The 18871-nt window shown below is 45.3% G+C and overlaps 1 protein-coding gene across 3 annotated transcripts in view; it reads left to right on the forward strand.

Moving 5' to 3' along the window:
• LOC137298950 (low-density lipoprotein receptor-related protein 1-like) overlaps positions 1-18871 on the forward strand; it is a 158475-nt gene that overhangs the window by 116662 nt on the left and 22942 nt on the right. For all 3 annotated transcript variants that reach the window (XM_067831342.1, XM_067831343.1, XM_067831344.1), the window contains 19 exons: positions 189-305; positions 1177-1293; positions 1592-1723; positions 1875-1991; positions 2939-3181; positions 3429-3566; positions 3966-4091; positions 10319-10533; positions 11212-11800; positions 12036-12204; positions 12785-12888; positions 13670-13801; positions 15422-15541; positions 15770-16021; positions 16368-16484; positions 16733-16855; positions 17459-17575; positions 17821-17940; positions 18557-18670. In XM_067831342.1, coding sequence (XP_067687443.1) covers positions 189-305; positions 1177-1293; positions 1592-1723; positions 1875-1991; positions 2939-3181; positions 3429-3566; positions 3966-4091; positions 10319-10533; positions 11212-11800; positions 12036-12204; positions 12785-12888; positions 13670-13801; positions 15422-15541; positions 15770-16021; positions 16368-16484; positions 16733-16855; positions 17459-17575; positions 17821-17940; positions 18557-18670 — 3162 coding nt within the window. The remainder of the gene's footprint in view (positions 1-188; positions 306-1176; positions 1294-1591; positions 1724-1874; positions 1992-2938; positions 3182-3428; positions 3567-3965; positions 4092-10318; positions 10534-11211; positions 11801-12035; positions 12205-12784; positions 12889-13669; positions 13802-15421; positions 15542-15769; positions 16022-16367; positions 16485-16732; positions 16856-17458; positions 17576-17820; positions 17941-18556; positions 18671-18871) is intronic.

Here is an 18871-nt window from a genome sequence, read left to right on the forward strand (position 1 = left end):
ATTAATTCACTCACTCACTCTCAAAAAAGGTGAAGATGTGAAATGAACACCTGCATCACTCCTTCCACTCAGATTACACTGACTCACTGTCATATGATTAGTATACTGTTCAAGCCGATGATCCAGTATTGTGTCCTGCACAACATATGATGGGCGAAGCTGACTGAAAGTTGTTGTTTGTCCAACAGCAGACACCCCATGCCCGGACGGAGCATTCCCGTGCAAGTCTGGGAGCTGTATCCCTCCACAGTGGCACTGCGACAAGGACAATGACTGTGGGGACAACTCGGATGAGAACAACTGCAGTGAGTAGACTTGCATCTTGTGAATGTCCTTTAGGGTAATCCATTTCAGACAGATCCTTTTACAAACATATGGCATGTTTGGGATTGTGTGTTCTCAGTAAGGTACATATTCTAGTATTATTTTAGGTTGAGTCCCACCAGGGATTTGAACCTACACACTCAGAATGAGGCACCCAATTGCTGGCGTTCAAAGTCAGCCATCTAACCCACTCAGCCACCTCTGCCCTGATGGATGGTAGCTCAGGCAGATCCTATTATCAACATATCTTACATAATAAGTTGTTCACTGGTCATCAAGGGGGCATGGGTTCAGCTATCCTCGATGTTTGTTTATGTTCCTGAGCCCTTTGCTGCTGTGTAATTCCATTTCATATTATTCACAGAGACTATAATTGAACATTTTGTCAAAATTTATTTATTGGAAAGAGAGTCAAATGTTTTTATCCATCACTAGATCTTGTGGAAGACACAAGAAAAACAGATTTAGAATTATGTCCCTTCCATCGATTTCCATTCGCAAAACACCAGTAATTTCCATGCATCATGTGTCATTAAATGTTATTCGAGAAAAAAAGTAACAACCTCGAAGTACCAAATAAGTTGCTGTTGGCAGCAGGTGTTTTGCAGTTTACCACACTTGTAAGCGAGGTACATTGAAAATAGCAGGAGAGTGCTCAGCCAGTCTTGACATTTATGTGTGAGGTAAGGTTATTAGGATTACACTTTCTCAGTACGATTCTAGTGTTCGTTTTTGACCATCTGGGCTTCCATCCCACACTCTCACTAAGGCACCTAATCACTGCCACACAAAGATAGTTATTTAACCCACTCATTCTTGTAGCATGTGTCAGCCTATGTGATGGTGTTTCAGCCTACTTGTGTGATGAGAACCAGTTCAAGTGTAATGACTCCACCTGTATCCCCAGCACATGGCAGTGTGACGAACACCCAGACTGCCCCGACGCAAGTGATGAGGGCGCCCTCTGCCGTCAGTAGCCTGTTCATGTTTGCATTATTCAGACACCCTTAGTGTGTTCACTTGTATAGAAGTTTGGAACATGATGTTGCAATTAATTTCATATACAGTGCTTTCGTTAATTTAATTCACTTGAAAATTCAAATTTGGTAAGTTTCTGTTAATAGAACTTTGTGAATCCCTGAAATACTTAGAACTTTGTGAAAGGCACAGTGAACTGATTCATCAGGCTGATGTCATTCCCTTCTGTTTCAGAGGATTTCAGAAATATTTGACACATTTGGTAACATGTATGTATTTATTTTGTCAGACAACCGGACTTGTGATCCCAACAAATTCCAGTGTGAAAGTGGTCGTTGTATCCCTGAGACATGGAAGTGTGATCGTGACAGAGACTGCACAAATGGTGCCGACGAGGGGTCCATATCAGCCAACTGCAAAGGTCAGTTACAGGTCGTACATACAACTGAACTGTGCAGTAAACCATACATCAAAATTCTTGTAGAAATCCTAGAAACAACCAGACTGCTTCGAATTACATCATGTGATGTGTGTTCAAATGTAAATGTTTGCGTCATGCTTTGACACTTCAGTCCCTCGCTGCGAGGAAGATGAGTTCTCCTGTAGCAATGGCCGCTGTATCCGCATGGCCTTCTACTGTGACCACGATGATGACTGTGGTGATAACTCGGATGAACCCAAATCTTGTGGTATGTAAAGCTTACTATTTTCCTCATTGTGAGAATGTATTCTATGGCACTGTTGTACGGGGATTCATCCCCTTGCCATCCCAGGAGTGCATACACTTAAATAAATGCATGAATGGATGCAAAAGAATTGTAGCTGTACCTGGTGTAGTATAGTTTCTGTTCCTGCTCAGTTAATGAGTTTTGGTTTGTCAGCGTGAAATATTCCTGGTATGGTTTATCATACAGTTCAGCATTAAATGTGGCTGGTATGTTTTATCATATATTGTAAACCAAAAGTTACTGTGTTCTGTAATCTGATTGGTTGAAAAACATGATCAAATGGTATTAGATTCCCGGAAACTTCAAGACTATTCACCGCGTATTGTCACGCAAACAATTGTTTTGTTGTGTCATCAACCGTGGTGACGTCATTCAAATCATATTGTGACGTAAAGTTAGAATGACGTCACAAATGAGCAACTCCAGATGCTACCATGGGAACCAATTGATATGGCCAGCTGACTGATGACACTTCACTGCTGTACCCCTACACGATGTAAACGAGTGCAGACAATAAAACCCCTTTGGTTTACTTTTTTGCTTACAATGTCGATAAACATCATGTGTTGGCCAATTTCTGGGTGTTATTGAGTATTTGAAGCACGGGAATATTTCATTTGAAACCTCTGGCTGACGCCGTCGGTTCCAAATGCATTCCCATGCTTCAAATACTCAATAACACCCGGAAATTGGCCAACACATGATGTTTATCTCCTAAGTTCAGCATTAAATGTGGCTTGTATGTTTTATCATACAGTTCAGCATTAAATGTGGCTTGTATGTTTATCATACAGTTCAGAGGCTTTTCTCCCTGTTGATTGAATTGTCATGATGTAGATGAATACTTACCAGCAAAGCACCAAACCTGACTCCCTCACTTACTTAAGCCAGTCTGCTTTCCCTTCTAGTGGACCAACACTGTGCCCCCAATGAGTTCCAGTGTGCCAACAAGGGCAAGTGTATCCCAATTGCTCAGCGCTGTGACAACTACTTCGACTGCCCTGATCATTCTGACGAGATGAACTGTGAAGTGTTGCCATGTGGAAACGTCACACAGTTCCAGTGCCAGAACAACGTCTGTATTGACGAGGAACTTATCTGCAACGGCAACAATGACTGTGGGGACATGTCTGACGAACCTGACAATTGTGGTGAGTGACAGCTGGTGATGAAATGAATATTGGAAGTCTGCAGCGAATACATGTCATTAATAGTTGCCTATGATCCATAAGAACAACATGACTCTAACTGCGAACTGAATATCACCTCAGCCAACACAAATGTTATCACTGAAAATATTGGAAAAATTATTTCAGGTGATAAATCTTGCTCCTGTGTCTTTCTTTTGTGATATGTCTTAAAACATTGTAATGTCATCATGTCTACTTCTTGTTGCAGGGATCAATGAGTGCTTGTCCACAGCCCACCACATCAACCGCACATACTGCACACAGAAGTGCAAGGACAAGAAGATAGGTTTTGAGTGTTATTGTCGCCATGGTTACAAGCTTGACGAGGACAAGGTTACATGTGTTGGTAGGTATCACATGATATTGAACTTTCTGCAACCAGTTACACAGAATGTAATCACAGCTGCGAGGTTCATGCACCAGGGTCGAGTTGCTGGGGATTGAGAATGGTTTACAGAAGTACTTGCCATGGTTAGAAGTGAGCTCTTTGAATATACCATTGTGTAGATTTCTTGTATAATCAGGTATTTCAACATCAGCTTTGGTCTGGCAGGCATGGACCTCATCCTTAAAATATGGAACTGCAACGTTAGGAGCAAGTGAACACTTGACTTCCAAACATGAAGATTAGCGGCCATTTTGTTTTGCGATAAGAGAACACTTATGTCATATGGATGTCTAGCCTGACCTTGGTGAACGTGTTGAGTTTTTGTGGATTGTCTGACTGCATCACTTCCTGTTGTAGATGTGGACGAGTGCAACACGTCCTTCCCCTGCAGCCACTACTGCCAGAACACTATTGGATCCTACAAGTGTTCCTGCCCCAAGTTCTACACCAAGGAACCTGATGGCAAGCGCTGCAAGGCAAAAGGTAGCACAAAGATACTTGTCTTAAACTAATGTATTAAAACAAATATTAGATCAATGATGCTTCCCATCTAGGATATCCACGTGTGGAAGGGACAGTCACATAACTGCTTAAGTTCAATCAATAGCCATGGCTTTGTTCAAAGACATATTAGACTCATGATATTTCCTTATGGTCGTGGAACATAAATTGCTTCATCCTTTTAATCTGTTCAAAGAGACCAGTGATCATAGTTCATGGGTAGATCTCTATACAAAGAACAATAAGATAGGTGGTATTTCATTTGATTGTGTGATTGTTGACCTGTGGCTAAGCAGTGGCATATCGACAATGTATCATGTGTTTGTTGTGCCTGCTTGTGTAGTATATTATCTTGCACCCAATATATATAATTCTTTTTCAGAAGAAGTCCTCCTTGGGGTACATATAAGCATTTTTATGTCCATTAAAAATCCCTACGACAGTTGTAACTATTTTGATAATAAAATATTTACAAAACAAAAAACTCGTTTTTGTCTTGTGGGACCACCTTTACAGGGCCCCCCAGGCCCCCTACAGCCAAGAGCAGGTAACTCTGGCCATCTACCTCGCACCTCACTTTTCATGCTGTCGTTCGACTAGAAAGACGTGTGTGGTCCATTTAGATAGTTTTTGTGCTATCTGCCTACGGAATTATGAGTGAGAAAGAGTCAGCTACTGTATGTATGGTTCCTTTTCTTTCGCACGGGCGTTGGTTGGAATTTCTTGGCTGAAATTTTCATTCATATATTGTTGTAACTTTGCCGGCGGGTCCTATCTTCCTGTCATGTGGCAGGCAAGATGGCGGTCTTTATGGCTTCTTTTTAGTGCGGGAAGTGTTTCGCTTGCGTCTCACTTATTCCTACGTGTTTCTTATTAGTATGTTTTACATGCTAAGATGTCTTAACCCATTTGTTCTTGTTTCAGTCAAAATGGGGATGTTGGTTTTTAAGACTTTTCGTCTTTTTCATTGCATTACGCACTTGTGTGTGCACACTTGTTATTGCATTTATCCGCTTATACTTTCTTGTTTAGCTGGGTTAATGTATTTTGGCAATTTATTATCGCCCGTGCGTTTATATTTTGCATATTGTGTGTTCAATTGCGTATGTTTTCTGTACATCAGTTACCATTAGTTGGTTCTGATTGTTACAGTTTCGGGGTGCACCCAAGTCTTGGGTCTAGGCTCAGGCACGGGTGCTGTCCCTGTGGGAATCTCAGATCCAAGCTATGGCTCTGGTGTCGTTTTCCCAGCTGGCTCTAGGGGTTTTGCACCGAGCACCGGCTCGGGTGCAATTCCGCTTGCCGGCGCCGGTCCATCGGGTCTCGTACCGTTGGTCACCGGCAACCTAACTGGTGGTTCTCGAGCACCGGCTTTGCCGCCTGCCTCGGTTCCGCTCAGTGCATCGGGTGTCCCTGCTTCGGCAGCCGACCCAACATGCAGGGTCTCGACACCCTGGTTCTTCAATGAGCCAGGGGTAGGCCGACTCGGACATCTCGGCTCTTCTGGGTCTGTTGTCCTTGTTGACGGGTCCCTTGTGCGTCGGGGTTACCGGCAACCAAACTGGCGGTTCGAGCACCGGCTTTGCCGCCTGCATCGGTTCCGCTCAGTGCATCGGGTGTTCCTGCTTCGGCAGTCGACACCACGGGGTCTCGGCACCCTGGTTTTTCAGTGAACCAGAGGTAGGCCGACTCCGACAACTCGGCTCTTCTGGGTCTGTTGTCCTTGTTGACGGGTCCCTTGTGCGTCGGGGTTACCGGCAACCAAACTGGCGGTTCGAGCACCGGCTTTGCCGCCTGCATCGGTTCCGCTCAGTGCATCGGGGTCCCTACTTCGGCAGTCGATCTCACGAGGTCTCGACGCCTTCTTTTTTCGGCGAACCGACGGAGGCCGATTCGGAGCTTTTCGCTCCGTTCGTCCCCGGGGCAGGTACGCGAATGGATCGCGGTAGCACTGACCCGATTCCACGGAGTTTCGTCTTCCTGGGAAGTGTTTACTCCGTGCAGGGTAGCCGAGATCAAGGGGCTGTGCCGCAGGTGGTCGTCCCTGCGCCCCCGATCCCGCGGAGTTTCGTCTTCTTGGGGAAGCGTTTGCTCCGTGTAGGGTGGCTGAGGCTCAATTGCCTATTTTACCTTCACTCCTCAGTGAGGTAATTAATCCGCTCCTGTAGGGTAGCCGTTCGCGGTTCGATCTCCCGGAGCTTGACCGGCTACTTGATGGGGGACGATGCGCTATTTGACCCTCCCGTTGTCACAGCGGGCACTGCTGTCTCTGCCTTTCCGACTGGGCTTGACCCTGTTCCCGGGGGCTTTGACGGGAGTTAGTGAGGCTGCGGAGGCCGTTAGTCAATTCAAGGACTCTTAAGTCTTTTCTTGAACAACCCTCCACCTCTCGCTCGCGGCCTTCAGTCCTCAGCTCAAGCTATCCTGCGACTCAGTCTAAGGATGCGCCGAAGTGGACTGCTCCACTACAGGCATGGAAGAGCAAGGGCAGGGGTAAAGGGAGTACCTCCGGAGCCCTCAGTTGTCCCGTTGCAAGCGGCAATCTCTACCGTCGGCCGGGACACTTTGCCTTCTACCCGAAATTCCTGTGGGTGGTCGCCTCCCGTTATTACTCAGGGATGGCCACACGCCACAGTGGAAGCGAGAGCTTACTCCTTTTGCCGGGATTCGCTGCACTCCGGTGCCGAAGTCGCCGGAAAAGGTGGCAATCCTCCGTGCCGAAATTCAGTCTTTACTGGACAAGGCAACTATAGAGAATGTTCCATCAGGACAGGAGACTATGGGGTTTTACTCCACTTATTTCCTGGTAACCAAAAAGAACGGAGGGTTCAGACCCATTCTAAATCTCAAGGGTTTGAACAACTTGATAGAGGTGCCGTCTTTCAAGATGGAGACACTGAGGTTAGTGATCTCGTCTGTAGAGGCAGGGGATTGGCTTACGTCAATCGACCTCAAAGACGCATACCTACATGTACCGATGCATCCCGAGTTCAGGAAATACCTTCGGTTTTCCTTTGACGGGGTTTGTTATCAGTTTCGTGTGCTCCCCTTCGGCATCTCCACGGCGCCAAGGGTGTTCACCAAACTCATGCTAGTACCAGTTCAGGTCGCCAGGGCGCAGGGCAACTTTTGTTTCCCGTACCTGGACGACTGGATCCTCAGAGCGCTCTCCCAACACCTAAGTCGAGAATCCACACAGTAGGTGATGGATATTCTCACCAGACTAGGTTGGGTTATCTATCTTAAAAATCAACTGGTGCCGAGGCAGGATCTGGTTTTCTTAGGGGCGAGGTTCGAGACAACCCGAGGGGTGGTTTCTCTGTCCCAAGAGCGCATTTTCAAGGTACAGGGCATAGTGTTAAGGTTCCTTCAGTCCCATATTGCCTCAACACGGACGTGGCTTCAGTTGCTAGGCAACATGGCGGCGACGGTGGACATAGTCTGGCGTGCACGTCGGAGAATGCGTTCCATTCAGCAGGCATTAGCACAACAGTGGTCCCACTCGGAGAGCTACGAGAAGAATCTGGCTATTCCCCAGTGGTTGATACGTCACTTGCGGTGGTGGACAGATACCGGGAATCTATTCAAAGGTTTACCCCGGTACCGTCGCTCACAGTTCAGACGGATGCCTCCCTCACAGGGTTGGGGGGATGCGTCCTGGGCGACCTCGCGATGTCGGGACTATTGTCCGACCAAGAGGCGACCTTGCACATCAATGTGTTAGAGTTGAGAGCTGTGACGTTGGTGTTCGAACGCTTCGTGGATCAGGTTCGAAGCCGAGTGGTTTGTCTAGAGATGGACAACCAGACGGCGATGTCCTACATTCTGAAGCAGGGCGGCACTGTGTCTCCGTCGCTCCTTCAGGAGGCGTGGCAGTTTTCTACTATGGTGCGATCAGTTCAGCATACGGGTTATGCCTGTGTATCTCCCAGGGGTCGACAACGTGCGTGCAGATGCGCTCTCACGACGTGTTCTGGCTCCCCACGAGTGGTTGCTCGATCGGGAGATATTCGGGATTATCTCCCAGTTGTCTGGGTCGTTCTAGGTGGATCTGTTTGCCTCTGGAGTGACGAACTAGATTCCGCGGTTTTTGTTCGCGGATTCCTGATCCGAGAGCGATTGCCGCCGACGCCTTCCAGCGGGACTGGACGGACAGGGTGGTGTCGGCGTTTACGCCAATTCCCCTGATTTCCAAAGTTCTGTCTCAGCTTGCCACCCAACCAGCGCGGCTACTAGTTCTTCTCGCACCTCTGTGGCCGTCTCAACGCTGGTTTCCGGTAATACTCAGGTCGCTAGTGTAGCCGCCGGTACTATTACCGCGGCGACCGAACCTACTATCCCAGGACGGCCAGCCTCACCCCAATCCCCAGGATTCAGTGGGTGGCCTGGCCACTGTCCGGAATCGTCTCCAAAAGAGCGGAATTCCTGCATCAGTTGCAGACACAATTCTGGCTTCGTGGACGGATTCCACGAATGTACAGTGTGAGGATAGATGAGCCTGTTATGCGCGCTGGTGTGGAAATTGAGGGATTCTCGATCCCTTTTCTTCGACTGTAGTTGAAGTATTGGAGTTCTTACCGTCTCGTTTAGAATCTGGCTTAGCCGCTTCTACGATTCGAGGCTACTCCCTGGCTATTTCAGCCTTCCACATACCCGTTGAGGGTGCCTTGTTGGGACAATACCCCCGGGTACAGCGTTTTCTTGCAGGCGTAGACAGACTGCGTCCGGTCGTGAAATTTGTCTCGAGTATTGGAATGGTTACCCACTCCTCTCGTTTATGACTTGGCCAACCCGTCGTTACAACTGTTAAGTTGGAAAACGACTTTTTAGTGGCGGTTACGTCTGGTAGACGTGTTAGCGACTTACACGTCATGTTTTCAGACCCGGATCTTACTATGTTCCATAAGGATCGGGTTAGCATTTGCTTACCGGATTCATACCGCCCAAAAAAATTCGATCATTCGCTTCGAATGACCGCGCCTATCGATCTAACTGGGTGCATGCTGCCTGCGTCGTCTGATAATACATACCGTAAGGTTCGTGTATTAGACGTTATGAAACCTCTTAAAGTTATTTTAAGAGAATAGCCTTGCTCCGTACGGAGAAACAGCTATTTTGCTGTTGTGGTGGCGGAATGGCTGGCTATCCGACTGATACACAGACGGCATCCCGATGGATTGTATCGGCAGGCTGAAAGGTCTATATACATAAAGGCTTATCTCCCCAAAAAGGGGTTGTCAGCTCACTCAGTGAGAGCAGTGGCCACGTCAGAACCGTCATTACCAACTGAACAGACACTCACGAGAGTGTGCTCGGTTCGGTCAGTCAGTTCCCTGCAGTAGACAGAATAGTTCTGCTCAAGCTGATTAAGCTTTGTTTGATAACTATATCTGTTTGCACTCGCCGTTGGGTAACTATCCATTCCCATTTTATCGGCGGTGATATTTGGTGATGGTTTCTTAGTCCCGCCCTCTTTGGCTGGGTGCCTTACTTTCCTTTCCATTTCCCTGCTTAGCTTGCTAGTGCGGTATGGACAAGGTTCAGTTTGGCGAGTGTCCCGTACGTCCAGGTCTCCAAACTTTGATTTGGGTGGGCGGGGTTTCTCATTTGGGATTTCCCAAATTGTAGCCAATGGGCATGTAAGCTTTGACAAGCGGGTCCTCAGCTTTGTCACGCCCCCGCCTTGATTGACATCAGCGGTCAGGTGACCAGGTCGGTGCCTTTTCTATTTCCGTGTGATTGTAGATTTGCACTTCAATCGAATGGACTGTTGCTGTCAGACAGAATACCACTCCCAATTGCTTCTCTTCGGGAGTCTGTTTAATGCTTATATGTACCCCAAGGAGGACTTCTTCTGAAAAAGAATTATACAAACCTGTAGAGGTTATGAATTCTTTGAAGAATGTCCTCCTTGGGGTACGGCCACCCGCCTCCCCTCATTCTGTCTGATACGTTCAGCATGAAAAGTGAGGTGCGAGGTAGACGGCCAGAGTTACCTGCTCTTGGCTGTAGGGGGCCAGGGGGGCCCTGTAAAGGTGGTCCCACAAGACAAAAACGAGTTTTTTGTTTTGTAAATATTTTATTATCAAAATAGTTACAACTGTCGTAGGGATTTTTAATGGACATAAAAATGCTTATATGTACCCCAAGGAGGACATTCTTCAAAGAATTCATAACCTCTACAGGTTTGTATAAATCCTTTTCATCAGGTGATGCCCCCATTCTCTTGGTGTCCAACCGCTACTACATTCGGAATGTGACCATAACTGGCGGGGACACACAAATCCTGACGGACAAACTCTTCAACTCTGTTGCCATTGACTACGACTGGAAGGAGAAGTACATCTACTGGAGTGACATTACCAGTGTCAACAGTAGCATCAACAGAATGTCCTTTAATGAAAGTGCTTCCAACAGGACAGAGGTAACTGCATTAGTTGAGGTTCAGTCATACTACAACATTACTGCATAAGGTTCGACCCAAGAACTTGGCAAGCAGAAATAATATTTGAACCCATCCAGGGGCTCCTTTCACAAAGCAGCCTTTACGAAGGTTGACTTTGACTCCCATTCTTTAACATTGCACTAAGGTTACCTTAGACTTAGGTCGTACTCGGTTTTTGGAAATCCAGGATTGTTGTTACTAGAAGTTACTAAATATATCGGATAGTCAGTCTATGTGAAATAGTTCTGTATGTAATTGTTATGTAGATCGTTGATCATGAAATCAGGAGAGGTTATGTAATTGTTGTGTAGATCGTTGATCATGACATCAGGAGAGGTAGGGTAGCCAAGTGGTTAGAGCGTTTGTCCATGTTGAAGATCTGGGTTCGATTACCCACATGTGTACGGTGTGTGAAGCACTTTTCTGTTTTCCCTTGCCATGATGTTGCCGGAATATTGCCGGAAGCAGCGTGAGACAAACCTCATCAACAGACAGCTATCATGTAGTGTGAATTATGGTTTGCTTTCAATTACTGATTACATTGATGTGTTGTTTCCTGCCCTGGTGATTAAAACTCTGACACTGTCACATGCTGAACTAAAGTTGTATGGAAGTTCATGATACATACAGTCATAGGTAATATGTGTCTGTTTTTAGATACTACATAGCACAACTGTTCGGAATCCTGATGGTATTGCTGTTGACTGGATTGGGCGCAATCTCTACTGGTGTGACAAGACAACAGATACTATAGAAGTATCCAAGCTTGATGGTAGGTTCCGCAAGGTGCTGGTACGTGAAGGGCTCCAAGAACCTCGAGGACTTGATGTCTTCCCTTCCCGTGGCTACCTGTACTTCACGGACTGGGGCGATACACCTCACATCAGTCGCATCTGGATGGATGGAACAAACAGACAGACAATCATCAAGGAACACCTGGCATGGCCAAATGCACTCACTATTGACTATATCACAGAGAAGATCTACTGGGCTGATGGGAGCCTTGATTACATTGGTATGGCTAACTTGGATGGTAGCCATCGTAGAATTGTTGTGCGAGACAACACAGTTGTGCCCCATGTGTTTGCTCTGGCAACTTTTGAAAACCACATATTCTGGTCAGACTGGGAGAAGACTGCCATATACTATGCGGACAAGTATACTGGGAAGGATCCGAAGATGCTAGTGAAAATGGTGCATCGCCCCATGGACATCCAGGTTCTGCAGCAACACAGGCAATTGCCAGGTGAGTAGTAGCACAAGTGTAGGTTGTTTCAAGGAGAGTATTAGCACAAGTGTAGGCTGTTTCCAGGAAAGTAATAGCACAAGTGTAGCTTGTTTCCAGGAGAGTAATAGCACAAGTGTAGCTTGTTTCTAGGAGAGTAGTAGCGCAAGTGTAGGTTGTTTCCAGGAGAGTAGTAGAATTAGTATCAAAAGGGAGTATATTTGTTACAAGTACTGACTGTATTGATATGCTGTAGGTCCCAATGAGACAGAGTATAGCTCATGTGCGTTTAGTGGCTGCACTCATCTCTGTCTACTGCGTCCTACGCTGCACAACCGACACAGCCATATCGAGCACGTGTGTGCTTGCCCAGAGAACCACTACTTAGCAGGGGACAAGAAGACCTGTATCTCCAACTGCACAAGGTGAATACTTCTGTCGGTATAGTGGGGATGTCTCCATTCAGACACATTATGATGTAATGGCTCCTATTCATGCACATTGTGATGTACTGACCTATTCAAGCACATTGTGATGTGAGTGAGTTAGTGAGCTTAGTTTTATGGTGCACTCAGCATTATTCCAGCTATATGGCGCGGTCTGTTAGTTATCAAGTCTGGACTAGAGAATCAGTGATCAACAACATGAGCATCGATCTGCACAATTGGGAACCGATGACATGTGTCAACCAAGTCAGCGAGTCTGACCACCCGATCCCGTTGATCAGCTCTTACGACAAACTGAGTCGCCATTTACACCAAGCTTGGTTTGCTGAAACATTGTGATGTAATGACACACTATAATGTAATGACCAATTCAGGCACATTGTTGTGAAATGACCTATTCAAGCATCTTGTGATGTAATGACATACAGGCACATTGTGATGTAATGAACTATTCAGGTACATTGTGATGTAATGACACACTGACGTAATGAACTATTCAGGTACATTGTGATGTAATGACATACTGGCACATTGTGATGTAATGACTGTGTGATTCCAGTGCCCAGTTCCTGTGCAAGAAGACATCCAAGTGCATTCCACTGTGGTGGAAGTGTGACAACCACACTGACTGCGAGGATGGGTCTGATGAACCTTCAGAATGTGGTACGTCCCTTGTGTCTTAGGAAAGATCTGGATATCAGGATAACAGTCTTGTAGCCCGTGTTTTCACTAGGAACTTCCCAGGGTATATTTGGAAAATTTGTATGGCTTTATATGCCTGTTAACCTGTTTACTGTGGATGCTTGGTGTAAACATTGCTAGACATCATAGAATTGTTGTATGAGACAACATTTTGTTCCCCCATGTCTTTGTTCTGGCTGCTTTTGAAACCTACATCTTTTAGTCAGATTAGAAGAAGACTGCTATATGCAGTGCACTTTTGCCCAGTGTGGGAAATCAGTGTGACAGATGGTCATTCATAGCTAGCTGTCTGTTCTCTTGCTACCACCTGTCACACACCCCTAGTGTGCTGGGCTGCATGAACTTACAATCTACAAACTGTAATGTTCACAAGCATTATGATTGTAAGAGCTACATTTCTTTTGGCAATACATATTTCTTTTTCATTTTAGCTGTTACCTCATTATGTAAATAGGAATGATTTTATATGTGGGAAAGTTTGGGGACATATCTGTGAAATACTAAGCCAGTTGAAACCCATTTCACCGGTCATTATGATATCATTCTCAAAATGGTACACACACAATTAAATTTCACAACATTTACGGTTAGCTTAATTTTCAAATTTGTAACTGCTGCTTGAAGACTGGTGGCATCAATGATAATAGAAGCCGGTGCAGCTCAAATGTTAAGGGTATTAGTATGATACTGCAATGTCTGTAAGAAAAATCTCCCTCTGTTCCATGTGTCTCTGTGATTGCAGGCACCTACTACTGTGACCAGCCTGGCCTGTTCCAGTGCAAGAATGCCTCAAGTGCCCGAGACTGCCACATCCCGACTGCTATTTGTGACAGTGAGAGGCAGTGCACTGATGGGTCAGATGAAGAAAAGTGTGGTAAGTTATGGTTTTTATACACCAGTCATGGTATAATAGCGGTCTGATGCATCACAGGGTCCTAGTATGGTAGAGGTCTTCTACACCACAGAGTCAGGGTATAATAGAGGTCTGATGCACCACAGGGTCCTAGTATGGTAGAGGTCTTCTACACCACAGAGTCAGGGTATAATAGAGGTCTGATGCACCACAGTCATAGTATGGTAGAGGTCTTGTACACCACAGAGTCACAGTATAATAGAGGTCTGATGCACCACAGTCATAGTATGGTAGAGGTCTTATACACCACAGAGTCAGGGCATAATGGAGGTCTGATGCACCCAGGGTCCTGGTATGGTAGAGGTCTTGTACACCACAGAGTCACAGTATAATAGAGGTCTTGTACACCACAGAGTCACAGTATAATAGAGGTCTGATGTATCACAGGGTCCTAGTATGGTAGAGGTCTTATACACCACAGAGTCAGGGTATAATAGAGGTCTGATGCACCACAGTCATAGTATGGTAGAGGTCTTGTACACCACAGAGTCACAGTATAATAGAGGTCTGATGCACCACAGTCATAGTATGGTAGAGGTCTTATACACCACAGAGTCAGGGTATAATAGAGGTCTGATGCACCCAGGGTCCTGGTATGGTAGAGGTCTTGTACACCACAGAGTCACAGTATAATAGAGGTCTTGTACACCGCAGAGTCACAGTATAATAGAGGTCTGATGCACCACAGTCATAGTATGGTAGAGGTCTTATACACCACAGAGTCAGGGTATAATAGAGGTCTGATGCACCCAGGGTCCTAGTATGGTAGAGGTCTTGTACACCTCTGAGTCAGGGTATAATAGAGGTCTGATGCACCCAGGGTCCTAGTATGGTAGAGGTCTTGTACACCTCTGAGTCAGGGTATAATAGAGGTCTGATGCACCCAGGGTCCTAGTATGGTAGAGGTCTTGTACACCTCTGAGTCAGGGTATAGTAGTGGGTTTGTACACCACTGTCATGATATAATAGAAGTCTTGTACACCTTACAGCTGCAGTATGTAGGTCTTGTATGCCACACAGCCATGATATAATAGAAGTCTTGTACACCTTACAGCTGCAGTATGTAGGTCTTGTATGCCACACAGCCATGATATAATAGAAGTCTTGTACACCTTACAGCTGCAGTATGTAGGTCTTGTATGCCACACAGCCATGATATAATAGAAGTCTTGTACACCTTACAGCTGCAGTATGTAGGTCTTGTATGACACACAACCGTGGTATAATAGAGGTCTTATACAGCTTACAGCTGCAGTATGTAGGTCTTGTATGCCACACAACCATGATATAATAGAGATCTTATAGACCTTACAGCTGCAGTATGTAGGTCTTGTATGCCACACAACCGTGATATAATAGAGGTCTTGTACACCTTACAGCTGCAGTTTGTAGATCTTGTATGCCACACAGCCATGATATAATAGAGGTCTTATACACCTTACAGCTGCAGTATGTAGATCTTGTATGCCACACAGCCATGATATAGTAGAGGTCTTATACACCTTACAGCTGCAGTATGTAGGTCTTGTATACTGCATAGCCATGTTATGTTAATTATTGTGTTTATTGTATTACGCACAGATTCCTACCCATGTATGGAGCACCAGTTCAAATGCCACAAGGAGAGCAAATGCATCTCCAAGACCCTGCAGTGTAACGGCAACAACGACTGTGCTGATGGGGAAGATGAGAAGGACTGCCGTATGTGAATTATCATCTATTTGAATGTCAAACTTGTATGGAGAAATATGAATGGAATGGTGTTTTGTTATGCTATTCACAAATAAGTACCTTTACTACAAACTGAAAGCAGAATGTCTGTATTTACTGAGCACTTGTGGTCTTCTTTTGAGACAATTCTTCCTGTAGTGCTTACTAGTTTCTTGTGCTGAAACAACATTAACAGATACGGTCTTGTTTTCCCTCCAGCTAATTCCTCGTGCAATGCCAACCAATTCTCCTGCAACAATGGCCGCTGTGTTCCTTACGTATGGCTCTGTGACAATGACAATGACTGCGGAGACAGCTCTGATGAACCTAAAAACTGCACCAGTCTGAACTGCAAGGAGGACCACACCAAATGCAACATCACCGGCCGCTGTATCCCCAATGCCTGGAAGTGTGATGGCGACCCTGATTGTGGCGAGCAGGACGACACCGACGAGAACTACGAAGAATGCCGTATGTTCTTGTTAAATCTGTAATTTTAGTTCTGAAACAGAGACTCTCTACACAAGGAGTGTGAGTGAGTGAGCAATATCACATCCAGGAACCCCTGAAATGGGCTTCACATATTGTACCCACTTGGGGAATTGAACCCTGATCCTTGCCATGACGAGCAAACGCTTCAACCACTGGGCTGAAAAAAACCCCACCCCATTCCCCCATGATAGAGTAGTTATGTCATATGTTGAAGTGATCATCATGTTCATTATACCAGATGTAAGATCAGTTGCCTTTTCTCTTATGGAAAGAGGAAAGATATGTTTTAAGATTTGATTATGTTTAGTTCCTGTATGTGTTGCAGATAAACGAACTTGTGACCCAACATACTTCCACTGTGATAACGGCCACTGCATTCCGGGCCGCTGGAAGTGTGACTACTATGATGACTGTCGCGATGGGTCGGATGAGAAGGATTGTGGTGAGTGTCCTTTCCATATGAGCTGTGAAGTAGGAGGACTAGTGTCTTGGGGATCACAGAGCATCATCATGATGAATAGTTGATCACATCTTTAAGGCACCGCAATCGCCTACTCACATCTTGCCTCAAACCTACAGTGATAACAACCTAACACAGTTCTCTCATGTATCTTGTTCTAGGGCATCACTCAATAAAGGCAGGGTTACTTCATAGATGTTTGTGATCATGGTTGTTTGTTGTGACTTTAGTGCCCCGGAACTGCTCAGAGGCTGAGCACCGATGTGACAATGGCAAGTGTATCAGGAAGAGCCAGCTGTGTGATGGAGAGGTCCACTGTGAAGATGGCAGTGATGAGAAGAACTGCTCAAAGTGTAAGAAACTGGATGGTTGAAAGTTGATCGGTTCAGCTGAACTAATCCACCTCATCTATGCCATGTATCAATATGTCCCTTTTAAAAGACAATAGTATCAGGTGGTCAGACTTATTAAAAAGTCATCACATCTAACTTGCTCAGATAAGTGTTCATGGTCAGTCAGTGGATCGTCTGGTTCAGACTTAAATATTGATGTACTGCCACCATATAGCTGGAATATTGCGTAGGGCAGTGTTCAACAACAAACAGACAAATGCTTGCTCTTTCCATCCAAAGTCATGAACGTCTTGGAGTGTGGCGATATAGAGATAACTGTCACAAACCCACTTCCATGTCTACAGGAGACTTATGTATTCTACACTTCTGTCAGTGCTTTGGCTCTAGCACAGGCTGAGATGGGCATCCTCAATCATGGCTTTGGTGACTTGAGTTGTTTAGGTTGTGTCTTTGCTGGTTTGTCATATCTTAGAGGTTGACAGCAACATAAACACAGTTTATGGAAAATTGCTATATTGTACTATGACAGCAGTGTAAGGATCTGAACTAAAACAGTGCTGTAATAGTCGCTTATGCATACAGTGTTGTGCTGGTTTGATTTAGATGTGAACTGCTCATCTACGGAATTCAAGTGTCTGAATGTCCTACACTGCATCTCCAAGACGTGGCACTGTGATGGCGACACTGACTGTGCAGACGGAACGGACGAGTGGTCATGTGGTAAGAAGCGCTCTACTTCTGTGTTCCTATTCCACTTCCATTCAGTACCCAGAGATACTGCAGACCAAAATTATCAGTCAACCAATTTAATCATATTGTTGTGTCAGAAAAATGAAGTGTGCCTACAAGTACAGTACCCAGAGACAGTCAACACCCAGCAGGGTGTATCTCGTACTGTACAAGAGGTTGAGTGTGGAGCATGCACCGTGGCTCTTGTATATTGGTTGGTGTTTTGAATGTTGCAGAGAGGAACTGTACAAAGGATGAGTTCCGCTGCACCAATTCTGCATGTATACCACTATCGTGGAAGTGTGATGGTGACAACGATTGTGCAGATGGATCTGATGAGACCCCCAAAATGTGTGGTAAGTATTTCGCTCCCTGTTAAAACTAACATAATGAATTATAGGAAAATTAACACTTCTGTTTTATTTGAATACATTGCCATAATGCTCTACTGTAATGGCCTTTCAAATACACAACTGTTGTAGTCTACTGTCATACACTGCCGTAATGCTCTACTGTAACTAACCACTGTCATTAAGTACAGTAACAGTCTACTGTGATGACATTCTGTAACAATGGTAATGACATATTGTAATATCACAGCAATGCACTGCTGTAAATCTCCACTGTAACTATCTACTGCATGGCACTACTGTAATGGTCTACTGTAACTATCTACAGCACTGCACTACTGTAATGCTCAACTGCAACTATCTACTGCATGGCACTACTGTAATGGTCTACTGTAACTATCTACAGCACTGCACTACTGTCATGCTCCACTGTAACTATCTACTGCATGGCACTACTGTAATGGTCTACTGTAACTATCTACAGCACTGCACTGCTGTAATGCTCTACTGTAACTATCTACTGCACTGCACTGCACTGCACTGCACTGCACTGCTATAATGCTCCACTGTAACTGTCTGCTGTTGTACTCTGTTTTATGATGGTGTGTGTCCTGTATTGCAGACAGTTTGGGCTGTCCTCCAGGCAGGTTCCGCTGTAACAATAGCATCTGCATCTGGAATAGCATGGTCTGTGACGGTAACAGTGACTGTCCAGACAGGTCGGATGAAGATGATTGTGAGTACATCCTCTGAATCAGTAGTGACATGCACTGTAGGATATAACTGGACTGTTACTTAAAGATCTGAGCATTGTTGAAAGAGGTTTGTTGGTTTATGGGAAGACAACATTCCAGTATTGTTAGTATTGCTTATTATGAACTATAATTTTAACTTGGTGGCTTGTATTCAACACTATTCTATTGATCAAAGACTGACG

This window comes from Haliotis asinina, chromosome 10 (assembly GCF_037392515.1).
Source record: "Haliotis asinina isolate JCU_RB_2024 chromosome 10, JCU_Hal_asi_v2, whole genome shotgun sequence".
Lineage (NCBI taxonomy): Eukaryota > Metazoa > Mollusca > Gastropoda > Lepetellida > Haliotidae > Haliotis > Haliotis asinina.